The following is a 21,758-nucleotide window of genomic DNA, read 5'->3' as shown; positions in this document are numbered from 1 at the left end:
CAACTCTTATCTCAGAGTCGTGAGTACAAAGTTCCACGTTGGAGCCTACTTAAAACACACACACACACACACACACACACACACATACACACACACACAATTCAATTCTAGTCAGAATTCCAAAGTTTATATCACATAAATATATAAGAAATTTCTGGGGGGGGGGGTACCTGGGCGGGTGGCTCAGTCAGTTAAGCGACCATGATTTTGGCTCAGGTCGTGATATCATGATCTTAGGCCCCAAGTCGAGCTCTATATTGACAGCCTAGAATCTGCTTGGAATTCTCTCTCTCCCTCTCTTTCTAACCCTCCCCTACTTGTGCTCGTGCTCTCTCTCACTCTCTCTCTCAAAAAAATAAATAAACTTAAAAAAAAATCTCTGGGCAAAAAATGATGGGAGACTTAAAAAGATATTAAAATGTACTGTATGCTATTATTATTGAAGTAATATGTTTCTAAGACAAAATAAATAGGCAAATGAACACTCTAGACTGTTGTTAAAACAAAATACAGAAACAGCTAATAAATGTAAAAAGTGAGATTTTTGTTAACTGTACAATTCTGTACCTATCTTTATGATCTGTGTAGTAGGAAGGAGACAGGCTCATGACATGGTCACCTGTGGTTTGACTACCTAGCATCTATCTATTCCCTCTTCTGAAGACAATACCTAAAATTTCCCATGAAACATTATTCCTCTCCCACTCTCACACATGTGGTTGAGACAGATTCAACCCCCTGTGCATCACAGGTGTAAATTCAAACTGTTAAACCATGATTCCTGGTTGAAAAAGCCAATCAGTTGAAAAAGCACCCCCATTCCCCACCCCCATAGTAACAGATTCAGGAACAGACACATGACTTAATCAGGGACAACAATCCTACGAGCTATTTACTTGGGCATTTAAGAAAAGAAACTCCTTCTCTTCCCCTTAGCAGTAAGATGAAGTAATGCCTAAACCTTTCAATCATGTGACCATGAGGAAAGTATCTGGATTTGGGGTAAACAACACATAGGACAGACAAAGGAAGGGTTGGATAAGGATTATAGGGAAAAATACAACACCCAAAAAGGCACTGAATTGACGAAAGAAAAAAAAGGAAAACAGCAATAATTTTAGCAATGTTACTTTTGCAGTTCTATCAAGCCTTGCCTTAAGCCGATCCTACCTTTGGAACTGCAGAGATTTTAAGTCAAAAGCAACCAAAAGAATTGTAAATAAAATAGTTTATGTTAAGTAGTGCTGGCATAGCATGTTATTCATCTGGGGAAAATAATTTTCACAGTATATGCACAACATTCCAAATGGATTAAAGGCCAAACTGTAAAAAAATAGGAGATTATTAAAAGGAAAATAGTGTATCACTGCAAGATAGATAAACCTTTCTAAATAAGAGAGAAAAACCTAAAAACCACAAAAGAGAAACAATGATTAAATAAAAATAAACATCTCTATGAAGGAAAAAAATAAGATCAACCAAACTGTAGACAGTATATGAAGCTGAAAGGAGAACTGTGAAACAAATGGCAGACAAAATAATGAACAGTCCTACAAGAGCTGCTTTTAGGAAAACACAAACAACCAATTTAAAAAAGTGGATAAAGAGGGAGCCTGAGTGGTGCCATCGGTTAAGCATCCAACTCTTGATCTCGGCTCAGGTACAGTTTGTAGGTTCGAGCCCCACATTGGGCTCTGCACTGATGGTGCGGAGCCTGCTTGGGATTCTCTCTTCTTCTCTGCCCCTCCCCAGCTTGTGCTCTCTCTTTCTCTCTCAAAATAAATAAATAAAAAAAAAATTTTAAGTGGATAAAGGATATGAATAAGTGATCATAAAACATGTATGTAAGTGGCCTATAGAACACTTAAAAGGAAGCCCAAACTTCTTAGTGATCAAAGGGGAAAAAATTAAATCAAGATACCGCTGATTAGACTGGAAATCAAATGAATCCACATCTTAGTTAACAGTACTGTGCTAACATCAATTTCCTGGTTTTGATGTTGCACTATGTTACCACTGGAGGAAGCTGGGTGAGGTATACATGGGATTACTTTCCCAGTTTCCTGGGAGTCTATAATTACTTTAAAATAAAAAACAAAAAATCAAATGAACTGATAAAATCCATTGCTGATAAGGTTATGGGCAAATGAGTACTCTTACAAGATTGTTGGCAGAGCTAAAAATTACCACCTTTCCCATCCCTTCTCAGTTCTATCTTAGGGAAGTAACATGGAAATTTCCATTGAAATGAAAAAAAAATTAGGGCCCACTGATCCAATAATCCCACTTGTATCCATCCTATGAAAATAAGGCCACAAGGACTTACGGCCATATATAGGAGGATTATATCCAGCATTGTTAAAAGTGTCAAAGCACTGAAAATAGCTTAAAGTTCATTAATAAGCAAATGGTTGGCCATGTATTAGTACAGTAACCAACAAGACATCAATCAGTAACAACTACATTAATAGGGCATCTGGTTGGCTCAGTCAGTAGAACTTGCATTCTTGACCCCTGGACTGTGAGTTTGAGTCCCACGTTGGGTGTAGAGATCACTTTAAAAAAATAAAATCTTAAAAAAAAAATAAAGTACTTTAAGTCAGAGAAAGAAACAAATAATGTGACCTAGGATCTAGTACCTAGAATCCAAAACACAAAAACAGAAACAAAACAACCCAAACCAAAAAAACTCCTTAAAGGAAAACCCAAGAAATGAAAGTAAATGATACACATCTGGTGAAAAGATGTGGTAAAAGTCTTAAAAACACCATCATAATATTTTCCTTGCAAATCTGGATATAATTTTCCTTTAAAGGAAATAGGGAAGTTCTGAATAACCCACAAGATATACAGAATACTATACTAATTAAAACAAAAACTTAGATTTGGTTTCAGGAAAATACAAAAAGTCAGAAAATCCTGGCAGAGTTTATTTTTATGGATAATGAAGCAATGGCAGAGAAGTATAAAAGGCTACACTTCCCATGATGGTAGTAATAGATCTTCAAGGAAAATAACTCCAGAATTATATAATTAAATAAAAGAACTGAATAATTCAAAGAAATAGGTTCCATGTGAATGGGCGATAAAACCCTGGTACTCAGAAGATCAATACCAACGTAAAGTCAAGTTTAAGTACAGTATGAGGTAAGTCCTGACACCTGAAGCAAGAACGCCTCAAGAGATTACATAATTCATGAGACAATGCAGCTTCTAATTTTTCTTACCCATGCTCAAGAAAGTAGAGTTGGGGAGGAGGGAAAGGAACACATGCTATAATTTTGTGCTGAATCTACCTCATGTAAAGGAATACAGTAAGATGTTTCATACACAAGTCCCCAAAATAGAAGTAACTTCAGTTATACTGCCAATGGCCTTATTTAGTTCTCTTTGCAGGAAGAGTTGTAACTCAGCAGTATTGAGTAGGGCTGAAAGACCTGAGGTTTGTAATTACACCGCTCAGGTGAAACATTACATATAGAAACTAATGAAAGGAGGCATCACCATGTGGCAAAAAAGAGCCAGACATATATTCACACTCATCTGAATACAGATCTGAGAATGACCACAGGCAAGTCACTTTAAATGCCCTTAATCTTCATTGTCTCCTCTGTAAAATGGGGGTAATACCACCTACTTTGTAATTTGACTGCACAGATTATAGGTAATATATATAAAGTGTATGTCAGAGAAGAGATTCACTAACTGTGGTAATGACCCTAACGGCTTGCTCCTGCACTCCAGTCTCATAGTATTCCAGTGTTCCCTATCTCAAGAGACAGTAAATTTATCTTCACCCCCATCAATTCTCCACTCTGAAGCCAGGGTAAAAGTTTTAAAAACAAATATGATCATGCCACCTCGCCTAGGCTTTAAAATTCATCCACGATATCACAATGTCCTAGAGTCAAGTCCAGAATTATTTTTGTTAATATATCTTTTTTGAAAGAATGCAAGTGGGAGAGGGGCAGAAAGAGGGAGACAGAGGATCCCAAACAGGCACTGCACTGACAGGCTGACCGCAGCAGGCCCAATGTGGGACCTGAACTCACAAACTGCGAGATCATGACCTGAGCCAAAGTCAGATGCGCAACAGACTGAGCCACCCAGGTGTCTCCCAAGTCCAGAATTATTAATACAATCTGACCATGATCATTTTCCCATACCCTCTGCTCCAGCCTACTCAAGCACAACACAAATCTAATTGTGAGAAAACATTAGACATAACCAAATTGAGGGACAGACTACAAAACAGCTGGCCTGAGATCTTTAAAAATGCCAACATCGGGGCGCCTGGGTGGCGCAGTCGGTTAAGCGTCCGACTTCAGCCAGGTCGCGATCTCGCGGTCCGTGGGTTCGTGCCCCGCGTCGGGCCCTGGGCTGATGGCTCGGAGCCTGGAGCCTGTTTCCGATTCTGTGTCTCCCTCTCTCTCTGCCCCTCCCCCGTTCATGCTCTGTCTCTCTCTGTCCCAAAAATAAATAAACGCTGAAAAAAAAAATTTTTTTTTAAATAAATAAATAAACAAATAAATAAATAAATAAATAAAAATAAAAATGCCAACATCGTGAAAGACAAAAATTAAAGAACAGCTCCACAGTTAAAGGAGACTATAAAGATACATGAAAAAGATGCAAATGTGTGATATCCTGAATTAGGGTATCAGTGGAAGAATTACCAAATCTGAATACATTGCGTTTGTTAGCTTGTAATATTACATCAAAGTTAGTGTCCTGATTTTGAGAGTTACATTGTGGTTATGTAAAGGAATGTACTTTCCTTTAGAAAACACACCCTGAAGTGTTTAATTGTGAATAGAGCATTAAGTCTACAATTTAATCTGACATTTCAGAAATACAAATTAGATAGATAGAATGATAAAGTATAAAATGCTAGCATCTGGGAAATTTTGGTAAAAGTTAAAATTCTTCCTACCACTTTTGCAAATTTTCTTAAAGTCTGAAATTAATGTGTCAAATAAAATAAAAAGCTAAAAACATGCACTGTGTATGGGAAAAGCTATGAAAACAATATGGACCAATACAAAAGTATCAAGTACTTATAAAAGCTACAATATGATTAATCTCAAAAACCACACACGATTCCATTTATATGAAATATCTAGACATGATCTACAGACAAAAAGTAGATTAATGCCTGGCAATGAGAACTTCTATTAACTGTATACGTGTATGAGGGATCTTGCCAGTGAGATGGAAACGTTCTAAAACTGCATTATGCTGATGGTTGCCGAACCCAGTAAATTTACTAAAAATCATTGAGCTGTACACTTAAAATGGATGAAGTTTATGTTACATACACCATACCTCAATAAAGTTGTTTTGTTTTTGCTTTTAAGTAGGCTTCCCACCCAGCACGTGCCCAGTGCAGGGCTTGAACTCATGACAAGAGTCGGATGCTTAACCAACTGAGCCACCTAGGTGCCTTCAGTAAAGTTGTTTTAATCTGGTTTCTCATTCATTCAACATTTACAAAGCAGCTATTCTGTAACCACAAGGTAGTAAGTGCTGGTGACATAAAAAAGGAAGCAGAAGTTTCCATAAGTACACATTCTTACATTTTAATGAAATAAGTAAGTAAATAAATAAATAACAGAACTGGCACTGAGCAGAGCCAGATAATATGAGGTCTTCATTTCCTAGTGCGTGCACACACACTATAGGATCATTTAATTTATGATTAACTGATATTTCCCTCCCACCAGAGAGACGAGGCAAGCTGGCAAATTTTAAATGTTTAGTAATGTAAAATAATGTACCATATTTGCAATTTTGCTATCAGCACAAGAACTGAACACAATCAGGGGCACCTGGGTGACTCAGTCAGGTAAGCGTCTGACTCCTAATTTTGGCCCAGGTCATGGTCTCACGGAGATGGAGCCCTGTGTCAGGCTCTGTGCTGACAGGCTTTGTGCCTGCTTGGGATTCTCTCTGCACCTCCCCCGCTGGCATGCATGCATACTCTCTCCCAAAATAAGTAAATTTACATTAAAAAAAAAAAGAACTGAACACAATCAGAAACAGCTATATATAAAATTTACCAACTCAACCATTTCTGTGTGTGTGCACTTCACTTACACTTAAATAAATTCATACCACTTACACAACCAACTTCTAGAACTCTTATCTTGCAAAACTCAAACCCTATGCCCATTAAACACCTCTCCATTTCTCCCCTATATCCAACCCCTGGCAACCACCCTTCTATCTTTTGCCTCTATAAACAGTAAGTGGAATCACACAGAATTTCTCCTCCTAGGTCTAGTTTATTTCACTTCGTACAGTGTCTTCAAATTTCATCCATATTGTAGCATATGTCAGAATGTCCTTTTTTTTAATGTTTATTTATTTATTTATTTACTTGTTTATTTTGAGAGAGAGCAAGAGAGCATGCGCAGCAGAGTGGAAGAGGGGCAGAGAGAGAGATAGTGAGAGAATCCCAAGCAGGCTCCATGCTGTCAGCACAGAGCCTGACTCAGGCTTGATCCCACGAACTATTAGATCATAACCAGAGCCGAAATCAAGAGTGGGATGCTTACCTGAGTCACCCAGGTGCTCCAGAATTTCCTTCTTTTTTAAGGCTGAATACCAGTCCACTGAATGTATATGCCACATTTTGTTCATCCATTCATTCATTAATGGACATCTGGGCTGTTTCTATCTTTTGCCTATTGTGACTATTGCTATTATGAGTATTGCTACAAAAATATGTATTCAAGTCTCTGCCTCAATTCTTTTATGTGTATACCCAGAAGTGGACTTGCTAGGTCAAATAAAATCCTCAACTCTTACTCATTCTTTACCTTATTTTCAGTTTATGTAATACCCACAGATAAGAATCAGGTAAATCCAGGGGCACCTGTGTGGCTCAGTCAGTTAAGCATGCAACTTTGGCTCAGGTCATGGTCTCGTGGTTCGTGAGTTTGAGACCTACATCAGGCTCTGTGCTGATAGCTTAGAGCCTGGAGCCTGCTTTGGATTCTGTGTCTTCCTCTCTCTATGCCCCTCCACCACTCACATTCTGTCTCTCTCCCTTAAAAATAAATGAATATTTTTTTAAAAATGGGGGGCCTGAGTGGCTCATTCAGTAAAGTGTCCGACTTCAGCTCAGGTCATGATTTCACAGCTTGTGAGTTTAAGCCCCATGTCAGGCTCTGTGCTGACAGCTCAGAGCCTAAAGCCTGCTTTGGATTTTGTGTCCCTCTCTCACTCTGCCCCTCCCCCGCTCATGCTCTGTCTCTCTCTCTCTCTCAAGTATAAATAAAACATTTAAAAAAAAAAAAAAGAATCAGGTAAATCCACAGATTGACAAGGAGCTTCACAGGTCATCTAGCCCATTTACTACAGATGCTTAGAGCTCCTCTGAAAACATCAATAGGTAATTGTCCAATCTTTTGCACAAGCATTTGAGGTGGTGGAGGCTAACTATGTCCTCAAGCATTTCCAATCATTTATATTCTTCCTCAAGCTTAGCCAAGTGTGTCTTCCCATAACTTCATTTTTAGTCTTGATTTTATGCTGGAAATCAGTGGCTATCACAGTGGAAAAATCTGGGACAATCTTTTCTTTCCTCTTTGTGATTTTCTGTACTGGGAATTTTCCAAAATGACCTTGAAATAATTTATCGTTGTAGTGGGGGGAAGAAGTTTACCATTATTTCTTCATTATTCCATAGGACAGTCCTTCCAGTACTTTAAGACTCTTCATAAAATCCTAAAGTCTATACCTTCCCATATTTGTGGTTCTCTCCTCACTGGCATCCCCTCCTGCAACCAATTTAAAGAAATTGAATAAACTTTTACTATTCATCCTCAAAATTCTCCAATATCCTCCAGTATTTATTATGCTCATTTCAAGCCTTTGATAAAGAGCTTTAAGAGACTTCACCAGTGCAGGGGCGCCTAGGTGGCTCAGTCGGTTAAGCATCGAGTCTTGATTTTCGCTCAGGTCATGATCTGGCAGTTCCTGAGTTGGAGCCTTGCATCAGGCTCTCTGCTGTCAACAAGGGCCAGCTTTGGATCCTCTGTCCCTCTCTCTCTCTGCCCTTCCCCTACTTGCGCTTGCTCACTCGCTGGCTCTCTCTCAAAAATATATAAACATTTAAAAAAAAAAAGAAAGAAAACACAGACTTCAACAGTCTAATTTATTTATTCCTACTGATATTTCCCCTTGTAATAATTTACCCAGCCTAATTTCTAATCTCAATCTCTTGTTCATTTTTCTGTACTCCCTCCTACAGAATAGGCTTGTCAAAACTAGGCCTCAATTAATCAGCTTCCTTATCTCTGACGGAACTATTACACACTCTATATTTATCCTTCAAAGCTCAATCCCTTGAATTTCAATAGGATTAAATAACAGACTCAGACTTTCAAGGTTAAAAGATATGTAGAGTCATCTAGTTCCCCAGATACTTGAAGGCCCTATTTCAGCTTAATTTTAAATATAAAAAGAAAATAAACATAAGAATCTTTCACTCAACTGATACACTTATGCACATATCTATACAGACACAGATGCACATGCACAGTAATCATTATCCACATACGAACTGAAAATTTAGCCTAAGTAACTTGAAAACTAAGGATGAACTTATTTTTATGGCATGCTTACCTGACAGAGCACATAGAACAAAACGGAACTCAGCAGAACCCTTATGTTGAAAAACAGGGAGTTTAGAAATCACTAAATTAATAAATTACCTTGGTAGGTTTTTAAGTCACTGGAAATTTTTGTATTCTTAGAAACCCTTCATTAAAGTCTTTTGTTTGCTCTCCCTTGGTCATGTTACCAGCAATTCTTCCAACGAGAAATTCATTTGGGTAACAACGAATCTAACTTTTAAAAAGGAAATAATATTGGGGCGCCCGGGTGGCTCAGTCAGTTGAGCTTCCAACTTAACCTCAGGTCATGATCTCACAGTCTGTGAGTTCAAGCCCCGCATCGGGCTCTGTGCTGAAAGCTCAGAGCCTGGAGCCTGCTTCGGATTCTGTGTCTCCCTCTCTCTCTGCCCCTCCCCCGTTCATGCTATGTCTCAAAAATAAATAAACATTAAAAAATATTTTTAATAAAATAAAATATAAATAAAAAGGAAACTAAAGTTTTTTAAAGTAGCATGTGACTCATCCATACTTTAATGAATTAGTTTCTTCAAACTATTTTCCTCCCCAAACACACCATGAAACAAATGGGAAAGGATCACTGGAGAGCTGAAAGGGTATAGAGGGAAATTTTTAAACAGGCATTTTTGGAGAAGCCCTTTTGGGATCCCAAAATGAAAGGTCTGGATTAGCAGAGTAGCCAAAGGGCATAAAACAAGTAAGAGGGTAATCTAGGACTAGCATGGAGGTGGAGGTCACAGAAATAAACACAGACTCTGAAAAATGTGTTTTGTATACTGTTTACACTCTCATCTTTATCTTTCCATTTTTGACTTTTTCCCCTACTACTGTTTTCTCAAAAGCATGGTTTGTCCAGTACCAGTAAGATATAAGCAAAACCATTTCACCAGAGGAAAAAACAAACAAACAAAAAAAAGAGCCAATGATTCTGTTTTATTTTAAAGTAAATAAAGGGGCATGTGGGTGGCTCAGTCAGTTAAGCTTCAGCTCAGGTCATGATCTCGCAGCCCGTGAGTTCGAGCCCCGTGTCGGGCTCTGTGCTGACAGCTCAGAGCCTGGAGTCTGCTTCGGATTCTGTGTCTCCCTCGCTCTATGCCCCTCCCGTGCTCACACTCTGTCTCTCAAAAAATGAATAAATGTTAAAGCAAAATTTAAAGTAGGGGCTCCTGTGTGGCTCAGCTGGTTGAGCTCAGTTGGTTGAGCGTCCGACTTTGGCTTAGGTCATGAACTCACCGTATGTGAGTTTGAGCCCCACATCTGGCTCTGTGCTGACAGTGAGAAGCCTGTGTGGGATTCGCTCTCTCTGCCTCACCCCCTCTCATACTCGCTCTCTCTCAAAATAAATAAACATTAAAAAAAAAAAAAAAAGACTCCTTTAAGAGCCTTACTCCATCTCCTGATCCTACTCAAAAGAAAAAATGAGGCAGCAGAAGCAGCACTTACATTTTGGAGTCAGACACATGTGGATTCAAGTTTTATCACTAACTAGCTATGTAATTTCTTACTGCTTCAATGTCTTTATCTATGAAATAAAGACTTCAGAGGGTTTAAAATTAAATAGATCAGGGGCACCTGGATGGCTCAGTCAATTAAGCGTCCAACTCTTGATTTTTGGCTCAGGTCATGATCTCACAGTTCGTGAGCCCGCATCAGGCTCCGCACTGATGGTGTAGAGCCTACTTGGGAGTCTCTCTTTCTCTCTGCCCCTCCCCCGGCTCACCATCGCTCATTCGTTCTCTCTCTCTGAAAATAAATAAACTTAAAAAGAAAAAAAGATTTAAAAGATCATATGCATAAAGTACCTGACTCCTATCTTAGCCGGTGGCCATTTCCACTACTGATTAACTAAAGCATCTTGCTTTTCAATCTTACGAGAAACAACATAATAAAAAGAAAACATAGACTTTAAGAGAAACACAATCTTCCTAAGAAAGGTCACTCTGTAACTATTGCATATAAAAAAATACCAAATGCTTTTATTTCAGCTGATCAGGATGCTGACATGTCTTAACTGGCCAGGCCAAGTTCCTAAAGAGCATGTCTCTGAACTAAAGAGGTGTGAAGGGCTGCGTATAAGGACATACTATTTGGAGTAAAACAAGTATTAGCGAAGAAAACAGAAACTAAGAATAGAATACTTGTCATTATAAGCTATGGACATAGTTCTGAAAGAATAAGCTGGAGAGAGATTAAAATTCAACAGATTTAAGTATCAAAAAACAATCTGTTGTGATTTTGCATCTTTGCAATATTTGGTATTTTTTGTTCATTTAGCAATATAGTTTATACATCTAAACAGCCAAAGCTATTTATTACAATTATTTTCTGCTTTTGAACAGGAACTCTCAGTCTTGGCATAGCCACTTACGTCAAGATTCAGAATTCTTTTTTTTTTTTAAGTAGCCTCAACATGGGGCTTGAACTCATGACCCCAAGACCCAGAATCACATGATCTATTGACTAAACCAGGCAGGCACCCCAAGATTCAGAATTTTGAAGTAGTCAGTTGATTCATTAATCTTACTAGTTTCTAGCATTTTCCAACTCACAGAAGTAACTTAAGAGTTATAGTAAACCTTATACAATTAAATGGTTTTGACTGCAAATGAGCTTCCCTCAAACTTCAAAAATAAAGACTAAAAAAGGCAAGGCAAGGCAAGGTAAGGCAAGGCAAGGCAAGGCAAGGCAAGGCAAGGCGGCATCTGCAAATGTGATCAGACCAGAAGCAGCAGCCCAGTTCAGGAAGCCTCTTTGTCCTGGTCAGCCAAAGGCTACTAGCTCTCTCCCCTGATAGGCTCAGCAGACCAGTGGCACAAGCAAGAGAAAGAACCATCATAAGCACATGGCCTGGAAAGCCTCTCTGCCTCCACAGGCTGGAGACTTCCTTTATCCCACATTTAGAGGCATCAGGCAGCCTGGCCTATGGAAACTCCTTCTACCCCCTCAGAAGAAAACAGCAGAGATCACTGGGAGCCTCTGTCATCAAATAAAACAACAAGACCCAAACAGCAAAGCAAAGGCTGTGAAAATTAAATTGTTATTGAATCACAGTCCACCAAGGGAGTCTAGAACTCACATGGTAAACCCAAGCAGTGTGAATCCCCGCTTAAATAAAAGATTTGAATTTAATAGGACCCAACATCTCCTAACATAAAAACTAAAACATCCAGGATCCAAAAAATAAAAATAAAAATAAAAATAAAAATAAAAATAAAAATAAAAAAATATCCAGGATCGAAATACAATAATCACTTATCATACCAAAAACCAAGAAAATCACAACCTAAATGAGAAAAGACAATCAACTGACACCAACACTAAGACAGATGTTGAAATTATAAGACAAGGATGCTTCTATATGCACTTAAAATTTTTCTTGAAACAGGGGTAGCTGGGTGGCTCAGTCAGTTGAGCATTGACTCTGGCTCGGGTCATGATCTCACAGTCTGTGAGTTTGAGCCCCACATCGGGCTCTGTGCTGACAAGTCAGAGGCTGGAGCCTGCTTCGGATTCTGCATCTCCCTCTCTCTGTGCCCCTGCCCTCCCCCCCAACCCCCCACTCTGTCTGTCTGTCTGTCTCTCTCTCTCTCTGTCTCAAAAGTAGATAAACTTTAAAAAAAATTATAAAAGAAACTTTACTGAAACAAATGAAAATATAACAAATAGCAAAGAAACTAAAGTTATAAAAAAGTTCATACCATGAGCCCAGAAAGAAAAGAAAGACAAAGAATATTCAAAGGACTACTGGCTAAAAACTTCTCTTATTTGGTGAAAAATAAACATAAATACTCAAGAAACTCAATGAATCTAAATAAAATAAACTTGAAGAAGTCTGCACATGAAGACACATAATTAAATTTCTGAATACTAAATCCAAAAAAGAAGTCCTGAAAGCTGTCGGAGAGGAACAACACATTACCCGTAGGAAATACTAATTCAATCAACAGTAGAGTTCTCATCTGACACCATAGAGACCAGAAAGACGTAGTACCACATCTTACAAATGCTGAACAAAATGAACTGTTGATTTTATAAAAATTCCTTAAGAATTCTAGATCTAAAGAAGTGTCCTTCATAAACAAAGGAGAAATAAAGACAGTCCTAGAAACAATAAAACTAAAGAAATGTATTGCTAGCAGACCCACTCTCCAAGAATGGCTAAAGGAAGTTCTTTAAACAGAAAGATAAAAGAAAGGATACTAGAGCACCAGGAAAGAAGGAAGAATAGAAGCAAGCATACATACAATAGACTAACCTTCTCATGAGGTTTTATCTAATATTTGATGATTGAAACAAAAATTAAAACATCATGTGATAAGAACCTAAATGGAATAGCTTCCACACTTCAAAGTGGTAAAATGTTCATACCATCAGAATGATAAATCACATACTGTACACTCTAATACCCAGAGCAAACACTAAGAAAATTAGGCAGATATACAAAGAAATGCACTATAAATAAGCCAATATGGAACCCTAAAATAATCCATGGGAAGGTAAGAAAAGAAAAATAGAAGAACAAGAAACAGAAGAAACAAACAGAAAACAAATAATAAAATGGCAGGCATAAACTCTATTAATAATTAACCTAAACATAAATAACGTATATATACAAATTAAAAGGCAAAGATTAGCAGAGAAGGCTTAAAAACCCCACAATCCAACTATATGCTATTTATAAGAAATTCATTTCAAATTCAAAGACACTGGATCTCTCAAATGTTGCTGGTGGGAATGTAAAATGGTACAATCACTGTGGGAAACAATGTGAAAGTGTCTTTAAACTAAACGTGCATGGGACACCTGGGTGACTCAGTCGGTTAAGTGTCTTGACTTCAGCTCAGGTCACGATCTCACGGTTTGTGAGTTTGAGCCTCACATCGTACTGTCTGCTGTCAGCACAGAGCCTGCTTCAGATCCTCTGTCTTCCTCTCTCTCTGCCCCCCCTCCCCCGCTAGCACACTCTCGCGCTCGCTCTCTCTCAAAAATAAACATTAAAAAAAACAAAAACAAAAACAAAACTAGGGGCACCTGGGTGGCTCCGTTGGTTAAGTGTCAACTTCAGCTCAGGTCATGATCTTGCAGCCTGTGAGTTGGAACATCAGGCTCTGTGCTGACAGCTCAGAGCCTGGAGCCTGCTTCAGATTCTGTGTCTCCCTCTCTCTCTGCCCCTCCCCCACTCACTCTGTCTCTCAAAAATGAATTAAAAAAAATTTTTTAAACAGCAACAACAAAAAACTAAATATGCACTTACCATACAACATCAGCAACTGCACTTGTGGGCATTCACACCAGAGAAAGGAAAATTTATGTTCACACAAAAACTTGTATACTTTTCATAGAAGCTTTATTTGTAACGGTGAAACACTGGAGACAATTTAGATGTCCTTCAATGAGTGACTAGTTAAATAAACTGTACAGCCATGTCACTGAATACTACTCAGCAATAAAAAAAAACGAAATACTGACACAGACAACAACCTGGATGAATCTACAGGGCATTACACTGAGAAAGTCAATCCCAAATATTATATATTTCATACAATTCCATTAATACAAATTATTGAAATGACAAAATTACAGAAATGGAGAACACATTAGTGGTGGCTGGCCTGAGGGGCGTGGATGGAGGTGGTACTAGGGAGGTAGGTGTGGCTATGAAATCGGCAACACAAGGGATCCTCTTGTTGATAAACCTGTTTTGTATTTTGACTGTGGTGGTAGATACATGTATCTATACATGTGGTAAGACCGCACAGGGTCAAATACACATCCACATGTGCACACACACACACACACACACACAAGAGTACAAGTAAATCAAGTAGACTGTATCAAAAGCAATATTCTGGTTGCTGATACTGTACTACGGTGCTGCACACTGTTACCATTGGGAGAATCTGTATAAAGGATGATTTCTTACAACTGCTTGTACCTTATATTTTCCTGTTGTTACTCTAATTTTCTACAGTGAGCAATGTGTAGACATCTGTTGGTTCTGCCTGGCTAAATACATTCTCTCTTCTTCTGGAAAGAATGTACACTTTGCTTTGGGGAACTATGTATGACCTACCCTACTGGAAACACTCTTGTAGGACTGGCCATCAAGATCTCACCATGCCTGGACACTGAACCAGCCAGGTTCACTCTTCCTTGTATGTTAACCCTGAACAGAAGAGACACAGACTAATTCATCCCAGCTACAGAGTCCTAATGAGCCCATCCATTAGTTCTAGCTACCTGATCTCTGAAGTTAACTTAGTTCTCTTAATTTCAGGGTTTGTTTCTTTCCTTTGAGGTTATGAGCTACCCCACATTCTTCAAATATATCCCATTTTGCTTCAGTTCTTCACATTTGGTTCCTGTTATTTGCACCTAAAGAACCTAATCAATATAAGGCCCCCTCAAAACACACACACACACACACACACACACACACACACACACCACAAAAAACAAAAACACCTTACCTAGTTTTAAATTTTTTAAATAATTTTAACTGTTCGCACGAACCGAATTAAGGTTTTCTCCATAAACTGGTACTAAAAAAATGAAGATTCTTATAAACGAACTTAATAGAATGCAAATTTGGCTGCAGTTAAAAAGATCTGGCTGTAACTAAAAGCCATACGAAGTCCAAGTAACATGAAAATACAATGATGTGGTTCCTATTCTAGAGTCTCATAGCTAAGACAGATAATTATAAGTAATTATAACATAAAAACTGTTTTAGAAGAGGTGTGTTTAATGCTATGTCAACACAGAAAAAAAGCCAATTCAATAAAGGATCCAAACTATGAATTTTAACCTGTTCTAGCCTGGTTTTAAATAAGTATCATTCTCTTAGAAGACTTACCAATATTCCCTCTATATCAGTCAGAGCATAAACATGTATTTTCAATATTATGGTCATAAAGCAAATGTTAGCTCACACAATTCCAATCTGAAATATTTTTATTATTAGTCAGCATGAACACTAGGTATTCCAATGCTAATATGTCAAATGATAATTTTAATAAAGCCAAATGTAGACTGGTTTCTAAAATTATGACCAAATAATGATTACAGACTAAAAGGACAAAAAAAAGTCACATATAATAAATATTTACATAGTACTTCTACTCTTATTTAGTTTCTGGACTAATTGTTTAGTTTTATAAGTAAAAATCACACATCCAAAGATGAGTTCAATTAAACTTGTAAAAGTGTACTTTATCATTATATATACTTCCTTAGAATAAAGTAATACTTCTTACCTTCTGGAGTTGGAATGCACCCCAAGAAAATGAAAGAAAGAAAAAAAAAGCTTTTAATTTTAACAATAAAACCAAAAAGTAAACTCTCCCTTCCCCTCCCAGCAATATCCACAATTCTTCAAATTAGCACCCTCCCCCCACTTTGCTATATAGAACATTCATTTCTTCTTTAGAATTTACAAGTTAGCCCAAAATATCACATTGTCTAGACATGCACAGTTAAACTCAGATAAATAGTCTAAACCATTTCAGATAACAACTGCATACCTTAATTATGTGACAAACTAAAACTATTAAAGCAGTTTTGAGTCAAATGTGGATACAATGAGTATTCTTTAATATTCTTCCCATGCATTTCAATTTCAAGGAGCCATCATAAAGCCATCAGCTATGGACCCTAAGGTTTATTAGTTTCCATAATGAATCCACTACTGTGAAGCTGAGTAACAATGGGTAAGAATACTCTTTTCTGTTAATATGCAAGCATTTGGGGATTTTTGTTTCTTCATTATTAAGGCTTTCTGACATCCCTACAAGGTTTGTGTGCTTGAAAGCAGACTGCAACAGGCAGATAAAGAAAACACAGGCTGAATTCAAAGGTATCAGCTAACTTCAGATAAATATGGTATCAATTTAATCAATAATATTCTTCATTCTTAAACTGAGTTCTTTCCAGTATATCACCTTAAGGCAATTCAGCTTGGCAAACAGTCCAATGATCTATTCTGCAGAGATAATGATTTCTGCTGAAAACTAGTAGAGAATGTTGCCTTTATTACCCTTGCTACATATTTTACAAAAGAAGAGATGGGGAAAAAATTAGGTGCTCAGATTAGTTTTTGGTATGAGGTAAGCTAAAACATTATTTTAATACCATGTGAAAGAGATTATCTTGTTCATAAGTAAATGTATTAATACTAATTAGATGCAATTGGGACTCCTCCAAAGAGGTAAAATTTCAATCTAGCAATTGTTTATTGAGCATGATCTTTGTTAGATGGTTCCCAGGTTCTTTACAATTCCAACTCTAAAGGAGCTTGCTTGGGATACAAGACTGAGACATTAAAAAAACAAAAAATCAACTCCTTGTTAGGGAACAAATGGGAGTTCTACAAAACAACAATATAAAGATTTAAATGTTCCATTACTGTAAAATCTTTAAAAATGTAGTGGCCCTTTCAGAAGTCAAGTTATTATAATGGCTGAGGTTTTTGTTCCAAATTCTTCCAGAAAGAAATTTACAGTTAGATAGCAACTATCCTAATGTTATTATGTACCAGCACATAATACAAGACTGATTTGAAAAATCGAGCAAATATACTAATCAAAAGAGTAGGAAGAACTAGGGATATACAGACAGTATGATATATTAATAAGAACAAAACCAGAAACAGTAAGCCTGGGTTTCTAGCTTCACAGAACCAGTTGTCTGACCCTGACCAATCTCCATGGGCCTAAATTCTTCAATAATAAATTGACATGTAACGGTAATATCCCAATTAACTATTCCAGCTATAACATTTTGTGACTGAAATAATGTGACTGATTTGGAAAGGGGGTTGGGAAAGGGAGGCAAGGGTGAGGAATACAACAGGGATTACCTTTCTGGGGGTACTGTTAATCAGGGCCATCATGCTGTAAACAGCTAGAGAAACTTCATTTGCAAAAAAATCCAATTTTTTAAATTATAATTTAAAAGCTAGGTAGTTGGCTACACTCTTTTACTAGCTACATAACTTATTCTCCCACATCAATTTTATGGTGTACAAGATTCAAATTCATGACTCACCAAAATTATTAATTATTGTATATCATGAACCCTTGGGACCACTCATAAATGGTCTAATTCAGAAAATAATCTGTGGATGATAAATTCATAATACCAAGAATCTTCCTAATTTCTCTTTCCTCTTCTACTTATGAATGGAAAGAAATAGTAGTAAGAGAAAAGGGTTTCAGAAAATAGTTATTTTTCTCTTCTTTGCTAAAAGCTCTCTTTCTCTAATAGCAGATATAAGAAGAGTCAAGGTAATACAGCTAAAGGATGAACAAAGCAGGTTAAGAAAACCTGGGGGGGGGGGAGGGGGCGCAGGCACTAAAAGCAATGGCTAATTTAGAAGGAAGGCTTGAAGTCCTATACTTAAACATTAATGGCTGCCACAACTGATGAAGGGGAGAAACCTGTTGTACAAGACTAAGGAAAGTAGTAGTGAAGAGTGATTAACAGTAAAGGATTCATGGGAATTGTATAAAACACACACAAACATTTGACTTATGGAGTATTCTGTGTATGTTTCACCAACAGTATTGCATACTTAATGTCTATGTTTAGTTGTGTGCTTTTCTGATAAGCCAAAATACTCAATTTGCACAGTCTCTTGAGTTCGTCTCTGTTGGATATATACTGCATTGCTGAAGTAATAAAATGCCTAAGATTGAGTTCAAAACAGTCCAGGGTGAGAGGACAATTTATAATTTAGCTGGAGAATGTAGGCTTTTCTTTCCATTTGCAATTTTCTAAAAGTAAAAATTTATATTTAGGTAACTGTCTTCAGTATCTTATTAACCGAGACTTGTAACATAAGTGAAAGTACATTATCATGAAAGGAAAGGATGCATTTTTGGATTCTATAACACACCAGAACTCTTTACTCAATGAGGTGCCAAACAGGTATTAGGTATTAATCTCTGAAAATAGACACCTACTCTATAGCTCCAGATCACTGTTACCTTTTAGCTGCGACCTTGAAATTTATACTATAACCACGCCCTACACCTGAATACATCCTCACCCCTTGTAAGGTTCACAACTTTTTTTTGAATCCACAAATACATGCGCAGTGAATCCTTTAACAACTCCTCACTTGTCCAGTTCATTCTTCAGTTTTTTTCTATAGTAAATAGCAGCTATATAATCAGGAAGCCTAGAAATCATTTTTTATTTCCTCTTTCCTTTTACCTTCCACATCCAATCCGTCAGCAAGTCCTGAAATATGTATCTTAAATCCATCTATTCTCCCCAGCACTACTTACCAAATCCAAACAAAACACCACCATAGTTTGCCTGCTCTACTAAAGCAGCCCCTTTATTAGTCTCCTTAACCCTTTCAACTCCTACTGCTGCAGGCCATTCTTCATAAATTACATTCATCTAAATATATATATTTATCTAAATCATAATTCAGACTACATATCATCTTGTAATTATCAGATGCAAATGTTTGAGGCAGGTGTATTATTTCCTTTTGAGAACTGACTACACGTTTGGACAGAGTGATGCTTAAACATTTAACCACTGGTTAAATTCATACTGGTTTACTGTGTTCTATTCACATCCACTTACTCATTTGGTACAAAAAACTGGCTCCCATTACAGAACTACTCAACATGGAGGTTTCAAACACTAGTCATAAAATATTTGTGTTAAGTAGCCTATATTAGACTATCTGTGATAAACCCCCTTCCTATAGTTTTAAAATGACTGAAAAACAAAGGCTACATCAAAATCTGGAATTCTATTCTAAGCCAAAGAAAAACACAATGATTTTGAACTGAAATTTGTGGATTAATTCATGTTTCCATGAACTCCACAAATTTAAAGCTCAATCCAATTTCATGATTTAAAATTGAGTGAGACACGGGGCGCCTGGGTGGCGCAGTCGGTTAAGCGTCCGACTTCAGCCAGGTCACGATCTCGCGGTCCGTGAGTTTGAGCCCCGCGTCGGGCTCTGGGCTGATGGCTCAGAGCCTGGAGCCTGTTTCCGATTCTGTGTCTCCCTCTCTCTCTGCCCCTCCCCCGTTCATGCTCTGTCTCTCTCTGTCCCAAAAATAAATAAACGTTGAAAAAAAAAATTAAAAAAAAAAAATTGAGTGAGACACGGGGCGCCTGGGTGGCGCAGTCGGTTAAGCGTCCGACTTCAGCCAGGTCACGATCTCGCGGTCCGTGAGTTCGAGCCCCGTGTCAGGCTCTGGGCTGATGGCTTGGAGCCTAGAGCCTGTTTCCGATTCTGTGTCTTCCTCTCTCTCTGCCCCTCCCCTGTTCATGCTCTGTCTCTCTCTGTCCCAAAAATAAATAAACGTTGAAAAAAAAAAAAATTTAAAATTGAGTGACACTTGGTGAGAGCAGACCCACAATAGCCTCTCTCTCTTTCTGGCTGGTTGCAACTAAAACTTGTAAAAATACAGAAAGCAACTTCCCACACAAAAATTTGTACATGGATGTTCACAGTAGTACTATTCATAATAGCCAAAAAGTGAAAATAACCCCAATGCCCATCAACTGATGAATGGGTAAATAAAATGTGGCATATGCATGCAATGGAATATTATTCAGCAATAAAGGAATAAAGTACTGATAAATAATACAATATGAATGAACCTTCAAATCTTTATACTATATGAAAGGAGCCAGTCAAAAAAGACCACATATTGTGTGATTCCATTTTATGAAATATCCAAAATTGGCAAATCCATGGTCAGAGAAAGCATATTAGAGGTTGCCTAAGGCTGGGGCACTGAGGGTGGGGCAAGGAAAAGGAATGACAACTAATACTGAAGGGTTTCTTTTGGGGATAATGGAAATGTTCTGTACAAATACATTAAGTAATAAACCACTGAACCATATGCTTTAAAATGCTTTTATGGTATGTTCATTATATGTCAGTTTTTAAAAAGCAACTACCTTAAACATTAAAAATTAAGAAAGCTGGCACATTTGGGAAGTCTAATTTGATTTGTATGGGAGTATGTAGTAAAGAATTTACCTTTACCCAAAGAGAGGTCTGGTCTTTGCCCCTGGATTAAGAAATATTCACTAGGCCTTTTGAGAGACTTGAGCCAGCCAGATAACACTGGCAAAAGAAGGCAGCAGAGAGGGGACAGTAAAATAAAATATAAGGAAAAACAGAAAATAGTGAAATGGTAGAGTAAATCTAATCATGTCAATGATTATCAGATAGAATATTTCTTTAAAAAATACTATGTGCTGTCTATACAGTTTAGCTGGAGTGAAGATGGAAACAAATCAAGTAAAACAAAATGGTATATGGGGCCAGACAATGATTTCAGTTATTCTACTGAAAAACTACTGAAGGCTGTTGTGCTAGTTATCAATTTATTGACTTTTAGCTCCAAATCCAGCTTCCTTTGTCCTCTCTGTAGTAGTGGAGCTGGACCCTATAAACACTTCTCCTCTGCCAGTTGGCTCAACGTTAAGTTTGTCAATAGTGCACTGGAGGAACACTACAGCATGAAAGGGCGCTTTTCTTTCTGGTTTTACTGTACTGTTGCCTGCCTGCTCTTACGACACGCAGCACCCAGCAACATGAAGGACACTTGACGGCCCTCCACCTTCAGCAAGGTTCAGCAGAATGCCTGTGGGTGGCTTCCCAGAAAATTCTGCTGGAGCCTCAGCTGGCTCCCAGTGAATGTGGGACAGGTGCCCAGCAGGAGGTTTTCCAACAAGTTCTTCTAATACTCAGTAGGGAGTTTCCTAAGTGCTAGCCCAGGCTACAGCACTAGTGAACTTTGTCATCCACGGGACCAGAGCCCTACCTTGTCCATTAAGATCTGAATAACAGCCTAGGGACATGGAGGGGTCTCCTTAGGTCACACTGCCTCAGCCCTGCAGGTACTGGCTGCTCCCTTTTAATAGTTAATTTCTGGTTAACAAATTAATAACTAGTTAACTTAGTAATTTCCCTGTTCAAATTACCATGTAGCTTCTGTCTGTTGACCAGACCCTGAGACTTATAAAACTGTACAGCTCAAAGACTGCAGAAAACCTCTTAAAAACTCATAAGCTCTTAGGGGCGCCTGGGTGGCGCAGTCGGTTGGGCGTCCGACTTCAGCCAGGTCACGATCT

At 37.9% G+C, this 21,758-nt stretch overlaps 1 protein-coding gene across 3 annotated transcripts in view; it reads right to left on the bottom strand.

Annotated features, from left to right (window-relative positions):
- Nucleotides 1-21,758, bottom strand: part of ASXL2 (ASXL transcriptional regulator 2) — a 131,179-nt gene that overhangs the window by 55,107 nt on the left and 54,314 nt on the right. The window contains exon 3 of one of the 3 annotated variants that reach the window (XM_047068681.1): nucleotides 15,896-15,898. The exons of 1 other annotated variant lie outside the window; for it this stretch is intronic. In XM_047068681.1, the coding sequence (XP_046924637.1) occupies nucleotides 15,896-15,898 (3 nt within the window). Of the gene's footprint in view, nucleotides 1-7,669; nucleotides 7,948-15,895; nucleotides 15,899-21,758 lie in introns of those variants that run through there. One more of the 3 variants, XM_047068683.1, reaches the window with a different exon arrangement.

The sequence above is a fragment of the Lynx rufus genome, unplaced genomic scaffold (assembly GCF_022079265.1).
Source record: "Lynx rufus isolate CCGP_SWC_20201006 ecotype Redwood Valley unplaced genomic scaffold, mLynRuf1.p SCAF_8, whole genome shotgun sequence".
NCBI classification, from domain to species: Eukaryota; Metazoa; Chordata; class Mammalia; order Carnivora; family Felidae; genus Lynx; species Lynx rufus.
Note: the sequence above shows the minus strand (reverse complement) of the source record. Positions and strands in the feature narration are given on the sequence as shown.